Consider the following 14,320-nt stretch of genomic DNA (forward strand, 5'->3'; position numbering starts at 1 on the left):
GTTTTGAGGGTTTGAAGAAAAAAAAGGTTTTAGTTAATGTGATGTTGTGATAATCCACTTAGCTGCAGTTATTTTTGGTCCTCCTTGTTGGACTAATGCAGAATTTAAAATGTGGTACACCAGTGATCTGGTTTTTTTTATTATCAAAATATTACTTTTTACAGCTCTTCAAATCCATGTCTTTGCAAAATGTTATGTATTACACTTCAACACTGCCCCAATAAAAATGTGCTAGATTTTATTTTACTGTTTGATACTTCTGCTGAAAGTACTTTGTGTGCCTGCTTTCACATGCAAATGAGGTATAATGGCCTCAACTGTTCTAAGAAGGATTTTCACAAGGTTTACAGGATTCTTCAAGAAACACATTTTTGAGGTAGGTCAGTCACCGATATTGGACGAGAAGGTCTATCAGACTGAGGTTAGCGTTCAAACAAAGTTCCTTCACATTTAATCACTTCATAAAGAGCAGTTTTCTTTACACCACTGCATCCAACGCTTTGCATTGCACTAGGTCGGTGGTTCTCAAACTTTTTTTTTAGCTCAAGTACTCGTTTCTTTAACTTTTGAATCCAAGTACCACCCTTTGTCCGACTACAGCATTTTGCTCAGAATTCTGTGAAAAAACAAATATAAAGCATAATGATGGAATGAAAGTGATAACACATTTTAAATAATCTCTATCTATCTATCTATAAAGCAAGGAATCTCTGTGTCTGTGTGTGTCTGTGGCTCAAACATCTCAGCGGTTCAGGGACAGACAGTGCTGAGACTTTTAACATGGCTGCTGCTGGGTTCAAGGGTGTGCAACGTGGGATTTGTTTGGGCTGCAATGATACCGTTAATAAATTATTTCATAAAATTGTCCTAAATGCAGCTTTGCAGAACCTCTCAATGTTGACAGGAAGTTATGGTAACCCAGGATACGTTAGAACAGCTAAATGTTGACAGGAAGTCATGGTAACCGACGAAATTACAGGAGTGACTAGGTGATGTGCAGCTCAGATGCAGCTGTTCCATAAACATTTCCGTTAACATTTCTAAACTGTTCTTTAACTTAACTGAAGCTTAGATGAGGTTTGGAGGTATGCTGTGACTAATATTTTAGTATTGATTGAGCATGTGACCTAATCTATGGCCTTCAGGAGCGTTAAAGAGTATCAGTACATTTGAGTATAGATATTTTGTATTTGTGTGAGGAGAAGGAGACGTGACCTCGGTCCTGAAAACTAACCCTGCCATAAAGTTCTAGGAAAGGCTGGCAGAGAGAAACACAAGCAAAACGCTTCAGTTTCCAGGGACGTGAGAGCAATAATGAAGTGAATGAAATGGGAAGGCGGGAAATAACGGTTAGGTTAAAGGAAAGAGAAAGAGTGGCAGCAATTGGGAAGAGTGAAAAGTTCAGCTGTAACCAGTAACTTTTTCCATATACGGTCTCACTCAAAGTCCAGAGCCAGGCCTGTGAGTCTCTCGCTCTCTCTCGTTCTGTGTGCGTGTGTGTTGCAATGTATGCATGAGTCATGCTTGCTTGCAGTTTTGAAATGACTCGAAGAACAACATGCATACTCAGAAGAAGCATTGAGAAACTTCACACAAAAAAAGCTTGTTAAAAAGTAGCCAACGCCCATCGGACACAAGGTGGACAATCACAAACTTTATAAACAGCATGTGTGTGTGTGTGTGTGTGTGCACACCTTTTTTTTCTCTCTTTCCAAAGGAGATTCATTAATTTCCTTAGGATGGTCACATGACCAAAGCAATGCATTCTTCCAGCCCATGTGACTGGCTCCAATATCTCCTTATATGGATGTCATCCAAAGGAACTCTTAAAGGGATGCTTGTCCTGCCTTGAATCCATACTTGGGATGTGTTTGTCTGTGTGATCAGTGTTTCTATCAGGACAATACCAGACTGGAGAGCTAAATGTCTATTCCGCTCATACACACCACCCCACACTATGACGGCCTTAGCTATTGCAATTCTGATAGTATACAGACATGAACGCTTTAGCCTGTGTGTGTGTGCAGGAGGTCTGTTTTGTCACTTCCTGCCATCAACTGCAATAATGAGACACTGTAGAAACCTACATCCTGTCCCTCCTGGACACCCGGCTGCCATATATCCTTATTAGGAACACAAAGAGGCAATGAGAATTCCTTGTGTAACTTTAATGGGTCTTTGTCCGGTGCCCTTATTGAGTTAAAGCAGCACCCTGACCCACCCACCCAGTCACTGGACAATTCAACCAAATGGGCAGAGGTAAAAATAATGGATTACAAATACTCACGTTACTGTAATCAGAATCACAATCAGAAAAAAACTTTATTTATTACAGGGGGAAATGACTTGTGTTACAGAGGCTCAAGAAGTATTATGAATAAAAAGAATAAACACTAAACAAAGAAATAAAGTGAAAGAAAAACGTACATACTTAAGTAAAACACTGTTAATTAAATAAGGATTCAATACGCGTGCACACATTAAAGTAGAGAAAAAGGATAAATAATAATAATAATAATACAAATATACAGACGTACAAATATAATTCAGATACATACAACAATCAAAGCTGTACTCTTTTAAAAGTGTATTTCAAAATCAGTCATTTAACTTTTACGTTTTAAAAGTAATTTGTCACATTTCTACACCCAACCGTTACTGAGTAAAATCACATTTTTTTCTTTTAAAATGATCAAAACTACACAAAATGAAATAAACAGACAACATTCAAATGCATCACATCATAGCTGACCAACCAGATGTAATGCACCGCGCCAAAACAGCATTGAATGGAGGTTATTTTCTCAGTTTTACAGTTCATAAATGTAGCTGTACTTAGAGCCTGATAATTATTTTTTTTATTTTTAATTGAATTCATTGGTGTTATTTTATTTTTAAAGAATTGTACATTTTTGACAAACCTTTTTTTTATACAGATGCCTTTGTGGAAAATGAATTAAGTTCAAATTGTGCAAGATTTATACATGAGATGTTTACTGTATGCAAAGGAACCGTGTCAATATTTATTACCAAAAATAAACGTGGGGGGTGAAAGTAACTAGTGACTATTTAAATGAGCTACTTTTTACTTGTACTTGAGTAATTTATGCATGACTTACTTGCATTTGTACTTGAGTACAATTTTAATCTAGTAGAATATATCAGTCCTCTTCACACCTCTGCAAATAAAATAGTTCTATCTTGCAACATTTCCATCTCTATCAGGTGTTTCCAATTGGTCACTTAGATCAGATTATGAACATACACATTTTTGTTTTCATTGTAATGATTTTATATTTGATGAAGTTTGAGTCCACACACATATACGCACTGGAAACTATACACCTGTTTACCACACTAGGGATGGACACCCTCATCAGGCTTCTGAACACTCACATTACCAGAGGAGTGATGAGGGACTGGGGATTTACAGCTTCTTTAGTTTTCCTGTAAACATGGCTCAGCTTGACACCATGTGTATCAGTGACAGTGTGTGTGTGTGTGTGGGCCATACATATTAGACAGGGTGTTAACAGTGCTGTCAGTGACCAGCCTCTGCTCTGAGTGATGCTATTGGCTTTGAAGCAAATATTTTGGTACATCCCAACTCTGCAGCTATTGTTCATTCTGATTTAAAGGGCCCATGTTACGCTAAATTAACTTTTCTGTGCTTTCAACAACATACAAGTGCTATTTGGGCTTCATACACATGCCCAAATTGATTCATTGATTCCCTCAATCGTTAGTTAGAGGGTGATTTGCTCCTTTCTTACTGCAGGGTGAGCACAAACACCTCGCTCCAATTTGATGACGCGTTCCCACTTTGATTACAAATTTGACGCGGCACTGAGCTGGAGAAGCCACGCCTCCAGGAAGCTCTCTGCCTTGACTGACGTGAAAACAGACACGCCCACAAAGGTGAGCATTTCAGTGCTATGTATGTATTTTCTATAGTCTATGTATGTACCGGCGAACGCCCCGCTCCCCACGCGCTGTCTCGTGTCTATAAAGCAGCTACGGAGCGGGTGGGAGGAGGGCGGGCCGTCCTCTGGCACTACGTCACCATGTGGGGAGGAGGAAGTCAGTGTCCCGTCTATAGACACGCCCAACCATGGATATGCATAAGTAGGCCACAAATCAACCTGTTTGTGTAGAGTTGCTCAGAGTTGGGAAAATAAACCTCAAATACGGTGTTTTTGGTGTTCTTAGAACAAATGAAGATGGGTGAAAAATAACATCACATGGGACCTTTAAAGCATTTTTGAAGAAGTTTACATATTCAAAAGGTGAATCAGAGGGTTTAAATATTGATATGGACTTTTTTGGGTTTTTTTCATCATTTTGCTCACCAGGCAGATAAAAAGCCATGACTAAAATAATGAAATGCATGATACTCCTACACAACTTTGAGCTAACTTTTATAATGTTAGCTTATCACACTATTGAAGACAAACTCTTGTTAATATGTTCAATTATTTTGATTTAAGATTCTCTTTCTTATTCTTTCTGAGTAGAGTTTGCATGTTCTCCCCGTGCTGCGTGGGTACTCCCACAATCCAAAAACAGACTGTTAGGTTGATTGGAGTCTCTAAATTGACCGTAGGAGTGAATGAGTGAGTGGTTGTTTGTCTATGTGTGTTGCCCTGCGATGGACTGGTGCACTATCCAGGGTGTACACCTGCCTAACACCCAATGAAAGCTGGAGATAGGCACCAACAGAACCTAAAAAAAGGAATAAGCGGGTCAGAAAAAAATGGATGGATCCTCTTTCTGAATCCACAACAGGCCGACAAACACAATTCATTTCTTATTTGCTCCTATCAGTCATCTGAGTTAGCATTGGAATTGTCCTACAGGCTAATTCCATTCAAGCCACCCTTCTAGGTCCACCCGTTCTATGAGTTTGCATGTTCCCCCCAAGAGTGTAGTGTTTTTCCCAGGAATGTTGTTGTCCTGCAGTAGCCCAACAACACGTCGGTAGTTTCAATGAGGTCTCTGAAATGACAATGTGTATGTGTCCGTCATTGTCTTTGTGTGAGCAGTGCAATGGACTGGCAACCTGTCCAGGGATTACCGGCTTTAGAAGATGATTGATGGATGCATGGATGGCGAGCTTTGACACCCCATAAACATGTGAATGGGTTCATCTCTGTAGTCTCTCGTTGGCTTTGGGAAGAGAGGATGGATTGCTGGATGAATTTGTGTCACAGTGTCAAAACAAACCAAACTGGTTTAAAGAAAACATTAGTACTGGTATCTGTAAGGCCCAAAGGCCTGTAGAAGATGATGCTGGGAGTCATATCTCCTGACCCCCTATCTACTGAGAAATGCACTTTTAAAAGGCTTGTCTGAGAGTTTTGAGATACCTAATGCCCAAAAGGAAGTGTCTATTGATACTGAAACGTATCCATAGCCTCTGGGACGATGGGTACGTTTTCCGGACCTTTTATACATACCCGCTATGTGCCTGCGATATCACCATGTCAGGATGGCCGAGAGGTCTAAGGCGCCTGACTCAAGAATTCTTCCTTCCGCTGCTGTGGGTTTGAATCCTGCTTTTGTCATATTTTTTTCATTTTAACATATTTAACACGATAAATCCCACCTTTAAAAATACATATACAAAAAAAAATAAACATTTTAGGGTATTTCCTGGGTTAGGGTTAGGGAAGGGGATATGGTTAGGGCTCGGGTTAGGGTTAAAAGAAAAGGGTTAGCAGGGTAGCTAAAAATAAATATGAGCCAAATTACAACTGACAGAACTTTAAGTCATGTGGTGCACCTATCACGTCACCAAAACTGGCCAATGAGGGTTGCTGTGTATGAACAGACTATTCATACGTTTCCGTATCAATAGCCAGGCAGTGGCTATCCATACGGTTGCCCTATTTGGCCAGTTTAGGTCATGTTATGGTCAGTCATTGGCCAGTTTAGGTCATGTGATTAAGACTAACCCTAACCCCTAAAAAATGTTGCGATATTGGGTTATAACCTAACCCTAACCCTAAACCCAACCCAACAACTTCAACATCTTTCATGTTTAAAAGACATCACATGACGAATGATATATGAGTTGTTACCATAATTCTGCTTTAGTTCTTTCTCAACAAATGTGATATCTTGAAAAGACACTAAATAAAATGTAATATTTTAACATGAGAAGGCTAAACTTAGTGAGATTCTATGTTACTAATTATCCTGAGCTCGCTGCCGTCCCTCGGTCATGTCAGAGTGGATCTCTCTGTGGACACGCCCAGTGGATGCAGCTGAACCAATAGGAGCGCTCTCTGCGGAAAGTTCTCCTTATATGGAGAGGGGGCTGCAGAGCGTGCGCAGATAAAACTCTGACATCCACTCCGCTTCATTGCAGTCAGTTCCGACACAGCTCAGACACAGTTCACGTCGACAAACCCTCACTCACACAGGTAAGCCTGCTCCTGCTTCACTCCCTGTGTGGAAGTACTCATATGTTATCCAATGGTGCATTTTAATGTCATTTCTGAACGGTAGTGCGAGTTTTTCTTATAGGTTAAACTAGTAGTGATACTTTAGTGAGGCGTTCATAGTTGTAACGTGTTGACAGCTCAGGGTTAAAGGTTGTTTAATGGCTTTTTTTTTTTTTTGCCTCTCACTGTCATTCTGTTTTTTTTTTTTTTTTTTTTTTTTTATGAACTGACCCTGTCTCTTACACATGCGCATGTGCGTTAGCTCTGTGTGCTGTCGGTAGTGTTAAGGGATTTAAGGTGAGGGGTTAATCTGAATTAGGCCTGACTTGGTGAGTTATGTTAACCATTATAATAAGTTAGTAAGGTTTGGGAGAGAAGTTCCCTTTATTTAATGGTAGAAGTGTTTTTTATTTTTATTTCTTATTTTTATGATGTAGTCTAGCTGCATCAATAAAACACCTGTCTCTAACAGGTGTACCGTTATCTAGGCTATTTACGTGTTAATGTGACAGTGAGGTTAGTGGGTGTGGATGGATGGATCAGACTGTCTGTGTTCAGGGAGTGGTCGGATCAGCTCAGTTCGTCTGTCGGTGTCATTGGATTTTAACCCACAGTCTTCCGGGCTGACCTGCCTCTCTCTATCTCTAAGCTGCTCGCTCACTTTTGCCTTATATGGCCATGTCCAGACCAGGATGGAAAACGCCTTTGTCTCTAAACTCTGAGTTTGGCTTGAATCCTGCGCCACTGCGACATCCAGCGTCCAGTGTCCATTATAACACTGCTCCATCCCAGATGTAACGCACTACAGCAGCTTCTGTTCAACTCACCTGTCTCTTTTCTTTATTTATTTTTAATCTAAACAGAAAAAAATGGAAGATGAAATCGCCGCACTTGTCGTGGACAATGGATCTGGTATGTGCAAAGCTGGCTTTGCAGGAGACGATGCTCCACGTGCTGTGTTCCCCTCCATTGTTGGACGCCCCAGGCATCAGGTAAAGTTTATCAGAATGAATGTCTTTATTTCCATCATGTAAAATGACAACAGAATAATAGTAATAGAAAATGGATTACAACAGCAGAAATGAATTATTGATTTGATCCACAAAAGCTTAAAACTCACATTACATGTGTGGGGAAAAAAGTAGGAAGAACTAAATTAATACTACCTTTTTTTTTTTTTCTTTTTTTTTTAATATAAATCTTTTTTTGTTTTCTTTGTGACATACAATATCAAAGACAGGAACAGACGTACTTAAATTACCCATACTCTGTGTTCACAAATTTGTTAATATGTAGCATTACTCAAAATGACATTATTTAATGTATACTATATCGCCATAGTGAATATCTTCTCTACGTTTTTCACGAGAGGTAGCAGTGGGCTGCTGATTGCAGGTGCCCAGGGAGCAGTTTAGTGATTAGTTACAAGCCCCTCTTCATTCCCTTGTGAAAATATTGTATATATATCTTGTTTTTTTTTGTTTTTTTTAAGCTGAATTATGGTTTAGCTCTACAAATTGACATGTAACAACTTTTCAATGTTGTTTGAACACATGATCTTTCCAATACCGAACTGCATCTAAAATCTCCGATAATTGTTTTATTTTTATTTTTTTTTGTTCCCACCATATATTGACAGTAAAATAATAACTGAAGTTAACTTGAATTGTTGACTGTTATTCTGTTTGAGTAACATCACTTGATCAACTGTTTTCTAACATTCTACACTACAAAAGAAGTAAAAAAAAAAAAAAAAAAGTATGTATGATTCGTGCTGGTATCGGAAGTGAAAGTTGTATTGGGACATCCCTATTGCTGTTTTGTTATTTATAACATCATGTGTTGAATTAACTTTGTAATTCTTTATTTTTGTCCTGTCCAGGGTGTGATGGTCGGTATGGGCCAGAAAGACAGTTATGTTGGTGACGAGGCTCAGAGCAAGAGAGGAATCTTGACCCTTAAGTACCCCATTGAGCATGGTATTGTCACCAACTGGGATGACATGGAGAAGATCTGGCATCACACCTTCTACAATGAGCTGAGAGTAGCACCTGAGGAGCACCCAGTCCTGCTCACAGAGGCCCCCTTGAACCCTAAAGCTAACAGAGAAAAGATGACCCAGGTACACAGAGACCATCTAAACTCTTTCACTTTACCTTCTGTGGGCTCTAGATATCAGCATTTAGCTTTCTTTGCTCAATCTGTCATTTCCCTCCTGCTCCTCACACTTGTAGGTCTTCTCTGTCCTGAGTTGATCTTTTCTTCTCCTCGGATGCATCAGGTCTATATTTTTGCACTGGGATGCTAAAGGAATGATCAGAGTGCAATTAAATTTAGACTTTAGCTATCAAGCATCTAACTACACTAGTGTGTGTGTTTGCATGTGATCTACACTGTCTTTGTATGATCAACATGATGGTGTCTTAAATGAATGAATTTTGTGTTGCTTTCCATTGTTAACATTTGCTTTTTCTTCCTTCACAAGCTCCATTAACCAGCTTTGTTTGCCTTCAAGGATTTTTATTTAATTGTCTAAAAAATAATGATCTTTTTCCGACAGATCATGTTTGAGACGTTCAACACTCCAGCCATGTATGTGGCCATCCAAGCTGTGCTGTCTCTATACGCCTCCGGTCGTACCACTGGCATCGTCATGGACTCTGGTGATGGCGTCACCCACACTGTTCCCATCTATGAAGGTTACGCCCTGCCTCATGCCATCCTCAGGTTGGACCTGGCTGGCAGAGACCTCACAGACTACCTCATGAAAATCCTGACTGAGAGAGGCTACAGCTTCACCACCACAGGTGAGTACGCGTTACTCTAGGCAACGGCCACGAAAAGACACTGAGGAGTTAAACAAGAGTTAATTTTAACATCGTTTCCCTGCAGCCGAGCGTGAAATTGTGCGTGACATCAAAGAGAAGCTGTGCTACGTTGCACTGGACTTTGAGCAGGAAATGGGAACTGCTGCCTCCTCTTCATCACTGGAGAAGAGCTACGAGCTGCCCGACGGACAGGTCATCACCATTGGAAACGAGAGGTTCCGCTGCCCTGAGGCTCTCTTCCAGCCCTCTTTCCTTGGTAGGTTTTCACCTTAAGCCACAAATCTGCTTTGGATGGGTTCATGTTGCTTTTTAAAAAAAATTACCAACAAAACAAACTTAACATTTTACTTCTCTATAGGCATGGAGTCATGCGGCATCCATGAAACTACCTTTAACAGCATCATGAAGTGTGACGTGGACATCCGTAAGGACCTGTACGCCAACACTGTGCTGTCTGGAGGTACCACCATGTACCCTGGCATCGCTGACCGCATGCAGAAGGAAATCACTTCTCTGGCACCAACCACAATGAAGATCAAGGTAAGATTCTTCTAGTGATCTTTAAGTTTCTAGAAAATTCTGCTGAACAAAAGTTCTAATCGGCATCAAATGTGTACCTCGGACTATATATTTGTCAGTTCTGCGTCTCTCCATTAATAATGTCTTGGCTCTCTACAGATCATTGCTCCTCCTGAGAGGAAGTACTCCGTCTGGATCGGAGGCTCCATCCTGGCCTCTCTGTCCACCTTCCAGCAGATGTGGATCAGCAAGCAGGAGTACGACGAGTCCGGCCCCAGCATCGTCCACAGGAAGTGCTTCTAGAAAGACTCGTCTGCCCCCCCACCAGCCCCAAACACGCACTGCTTTGAACCCAAATGACTGGCTCTGTGTACACAACGACACAAACGCACTGGTGTATGCTGGGCCCACAACACCTCTTCCTACTATACGTCATCACTCTGGCTATGGCACCGTGCCCCTGAAGGGGAGAAACTCTGCAGGAGGTTCAGAGCGTTCCCAGGCAGTGTGAATGTGAGGAACATGATGTCCATTGTCGTGTTTGTGTGTCATTCCAGATGTCTTTGTTCACCACTTTATTTGCCTCTATGAAGGTTTATTCTCTGCTGGGCCCACTGCCCAACAGAGCTGTAGTGTTACTTAAAAAATGTAATTTATGTAATCTGAATCTTTTGTTTTCTTTTTTGTACTATCAGCCTTAAATGATACTTGGTCGAATTTGTCATCAAGCTAAAGACGAAGCTTCTACTTTTTGTATGAAGGTGTTAATTGAAGGTTTGTGCACAGGGTTTTTAGCCTCTCGTGTACACGGCAACCCAATAAAGCGCACGTCTGAAATGTATTTACCAGTTTGTCTTTTTGTGATTTTACTGCACAATGACCTACATAATGGCTACCGGATGTTTCTTACACCAGAGATGGCACGCACATGTAGCGTTCCTCTGATACTTCACCAAAACTATTAAGTATTTAAATTCACACGTGTAAATTTTGATCTTGGGACAAACAAGTTACATTTTTTTCCTTCAGTAAATGGCTACCAACAACTTAAGGAAAGAACTTTGTGCACTGAATGATTGACTAACCCTTTCTCAGTTTCTCACATCTTTAGTAGTGTTACAGCAAAAATCTCTACATGTTCATGGGACACAAAGAAATAGTGTACAAGCAATCTTTTAGTAATCTGTAGTTTATACCTTTTACAAATCAACCACAACTTTGTTTCCTCTTTTATTCAAGGTTCCAGGTTAAAAACAGAAGGAAAAGTATTCCCCTTCCTGATGTTTGCTCTGCCTACGTACCTGCCCAGATAAAAGATCACCTGATCAACGTTTACAATTTACCCAGTGCAAACCATAAAATAAATAAAGTTTATATTTAAATGAGCATTAACTTAACAACTTTAAGGTAAAATGTTTTTATTTATTGTGGATCCCCATTAGTGCTGACACTATTCTTCCTAGGGTCCAACAAAGTAGTTAAAATACAGAGTCTTTCTCCAATACAATCATTTTACATCAAATCAGTTCATTATACTAGTAATTTATCTAAAATCAAAACATTATCCCAATACAAATTCATCAAATGCAAACTCCTTTTGTAATTTCAACCATTATACAATGTTATACATCAAATCTCTGCTATTTTCATAGTTCTGACAGGTTCCTTAATGACACAGAACACTTTGGTAACATATAACCATCTATAAAGGGAAAAAAATGGTTAATAGTTAATTACTGTTAATAAAATGATAGAAGTTTTTTTTAATGATTTGTAGTGATATACTTGTATAATTGCACACAACATATTATACACTTTATAAAGTGTTAATGGTTAATAAAGGAGACACATGAACCAGATATTTGTCAATGGTTTATAAATGTTTTATGAAGCATCTATTAATTGGATGGTTATTATTGCAGGATTTACCACCGGCCACTAGAGGCCACTATAGGCATGTGCTTTGTTAATTAACTAATTAATTATTAACTAACTAACCCTAACCCAGATCACCTAGTTATGATAGTGTAACGAATGGCTAATTAGTTATAAATATTACAAGAAGTAGTTGCAGCTTTATATTAGTCATTAACATATATTTAAATGGTTTATAAACATCAATTCAATTGTGGATGCTCTACACACCATTTACAAAGTACATCTGTTCCAACTTTATAACAACCATCTAGATAATGATTGTAGATGGTTTATAAACCAATTATTAACCATTATAAAACTATTAATTATCTATCTGAAACATGTCTATAGATGCTTTATAAAGCATTAGTGAGGGATTATAATTTTCAGTTCCAATTTTATAATAACCATAATCCAAATAATGATAATAGATGCTTCATAAAACATTTATAAACCATTAACAAATATGTGGTCCATGTGTCTCTGTAATGTTTATAGATGTTTTATAAATCATAATCAAGGTTTACTAATCCTTTGTTAATCATTAACAAGCACTCTGTAAAGTGTATAAAATGTTATAATGTGTGTCAATAAACTGTTCATATAACATCAATTCAAATCATTAAAAAACATTATTTTATATAAAGATTTATGTTTTAAAAAAGATTAAATATGTCTGTTCTCAACAGCTATTTTTGAAAAACTAAATTTGGTTTGGTGAATTCTAAAAAAAAAAAAGTGGGTCACGATTTAATGACCGTGGCATATGTGGGTCCCAGAGTTGAGAACCCCTTATCTGGATAAAATTGAAAATGAGATTCACTTCTTGTTTTACTGACCATTGTTTGATAACATAAGTAATGTTCTTTTTTTTTAAAAAAAAAAATGTCTTCAATTTACGTTGTTTTTCTTTGGTTAGATGATTACGAAAAACTTGAGGTGTGTTTCAAAAAATTAGGAACCTTTGTTTAATCAGATTTTATTTCAAAAGCCTTAAAAAAAAGACAGAACTTATTATTCAAGATTGAACTGTGCCAGGAGCCTGCAACTTTTTAATGTTATGAAATGTAAATGTCAACCTTCCGGTGTCTTATAAAAGCCCATGAGTGTTGGGCACATTGTGTGCATGACACAAAAATAAATTATATCAATCATATAGATCCTCATTACATATTGTTACAGTATATTGTGCTGTGCACATGACGTCAACCTTGAATTTGTAAATGATTTTAACCAAATATTTGTGTTTGTCGTCTACTATAATCATCATCAAGTAAGATCTGCTTCACACTCCTCTGGTATAAAGATATGAATTGTATCCATAGTGATGCTAATCAGTATTTTTGGTGAGATTATGCCTACAACCCTCCTTATGTAGCAGTGAAAAGAAATAAAACGGGTAATAATGAGAATTTTAATAAAGACTTCAAGATTGTGAGTTTAAAAAAACATAATCTGAAGTGTTAGTGATTTATTATAAAATTTTGCAGACATTTCCACATGTTCACCTCTTAGTGCACAAAGTGTTTACAGGCACTTTTTCATGTTTTCTTTAAACATTAATACATTTACTCCATGTCTGTTTCATAGTCCAAAAACATATACCGTAGGTTTGGTTCAATTGTTTGTAAGAGTAAATATATGTATTGTGGTGGGTTTCCCTTTATCTGAATTCTCCGCGGACACCTTCTTGATATAAACATAACATTTTTACTAATACAAAGTGAAGACGAGTGTCCGAATTACACCCTCCATGGTAAGGTCTGAGAGCAGCAAAGCCAAAGGCTACTCAAAGGATAAACAGGAAAGCAAACACATATAAGTTCTGATATATATAGATATATATTTTTTTTTCTAGTGGCGAAAATGGGCTTCCATTGCTTGTAGAATGTGATTTGAGCTTGTGTATAAAAAATCCACATACGTGAAATAAATTTAATGTCACAAATGATGGGAAAAACATTATAGATTGATATTTACACATACAATTACAGCTGCAAACTTGTAATCCAACATTTATTCACATGTTTTTAATTAAATGACTCTCCGGTTACAACTTCTCCAATCTACCGCTACAGATGCACAAACTATTTTTCTCGTATTAATCTGCGCTGCCCCGCCCATCCCCACGCTCCCGTGTGTGGGATTGACCAATCAGAAGCGAGGATTTAGAGACAGAGCGCTGTGTCTTTTTAGCGCAGAGGGCCGGTGATATGACCGAAACAAAGTCATTTTTCTTCACTGTAAAGGCAGGATGCTGAAATTTTCCTCCACAGACTGTTTGAAAAAAGGTTGTTAGAGTCATTTATGAACAAAAACAGTCATGGAGAGTGATTCTCCTTGTTTATATTTAGGTCAACGCTATGTGGAGATGAGGATAGAGAGCTGACAGCTGATGCAGTGGTTAAGCGGTTCATGTAATTTACAAAATCTTTATTGAAACGAGACAGTTCACATACATGTTCATAGTTTTGTTGCTTAATCACATTATACAGATTGTAGATTTGTACAATCTACAATAGGATTACTATGGCAACAACACATCAACAGTAGAGAAAAACTAACCTGTGACGGTCTAAAACAGGGGTCTGCAACCTTTAAGCCTCATCT

At 38.4% G+C, this 14,320-nt stretch overlaps 1 protein-coding gene across 1 annotated transcript; it reads left to right on the top strand.

Annotated features, from left to right (window-relative positions):
* The first annotated feature begins 6,344 nt into the window (after window positions 1-6,344).
* actb1 (actin, beta 1) lies at window positions 6,345-10,634 on the top strand. Its single transcript, XM_028444853.1, has 7 exons — window positions 6,345-6,425; window positions 7,310-7,438; window positions 8,329-8,568; window positions 9,007-9,253; window positions 9,339-9,530; window positions 9,633-9,814; window positions 9,953-10,634. Exons 2-7 carry the CDS (start codon window positions 7,316-7,318, stop codon window positions 10,094-10,096), a joined length of 1,128 nt encoding a protein of 375 aa, XP_028300654.1. The 5' UTR covers window positions 6,345-6,425; window positions 7,310-7,315; the 3' UTR covers window positions 10,097-10,634.
* Window positions 10,635-14,320: the final 3,686 nt, after the last annotated feature.

The sequence above is a fragment of the Gouania willdenowi genome, chromosome 1 (assembly GCF_900634775.1).
Source record: "Gouania willdenowi chromosome 1, fGouWil2.1, whole genome shotgun sequence".
In the NCBI taxonomy this organism is placed as follows: Eukaryota; Metazoa; Chordata; class Actinopteri; order Blenniiformes; family Gobiesocidae; genus Gouania; species Gouania willdenowi.

Excerpts from the sequence above, each read along its gene's own strand:
- actb1 (XM_028444853.1), top strand. The coding sequence starts at position 7,316 with ATGGAAGATGAAATCGCCGCACTTGTCGTGGACAATGGATCTGGTATG. Across the intron at positions 8,569-9,006 it reads ACAGAGAAAAGATGACCCAG|ATCATGTTTGAGACGTTCAA; the intron begins GTACACAGAGAC and ends TTTTTCCGACAG. Across the intron at positions 9,815-9,952 it reads CAACCACAATGAAGATCAAG|ATCATTGCTCCTCCTGAGAG; the intron begins GTAAGATTCTTC and ends GGCTCTCTACAG.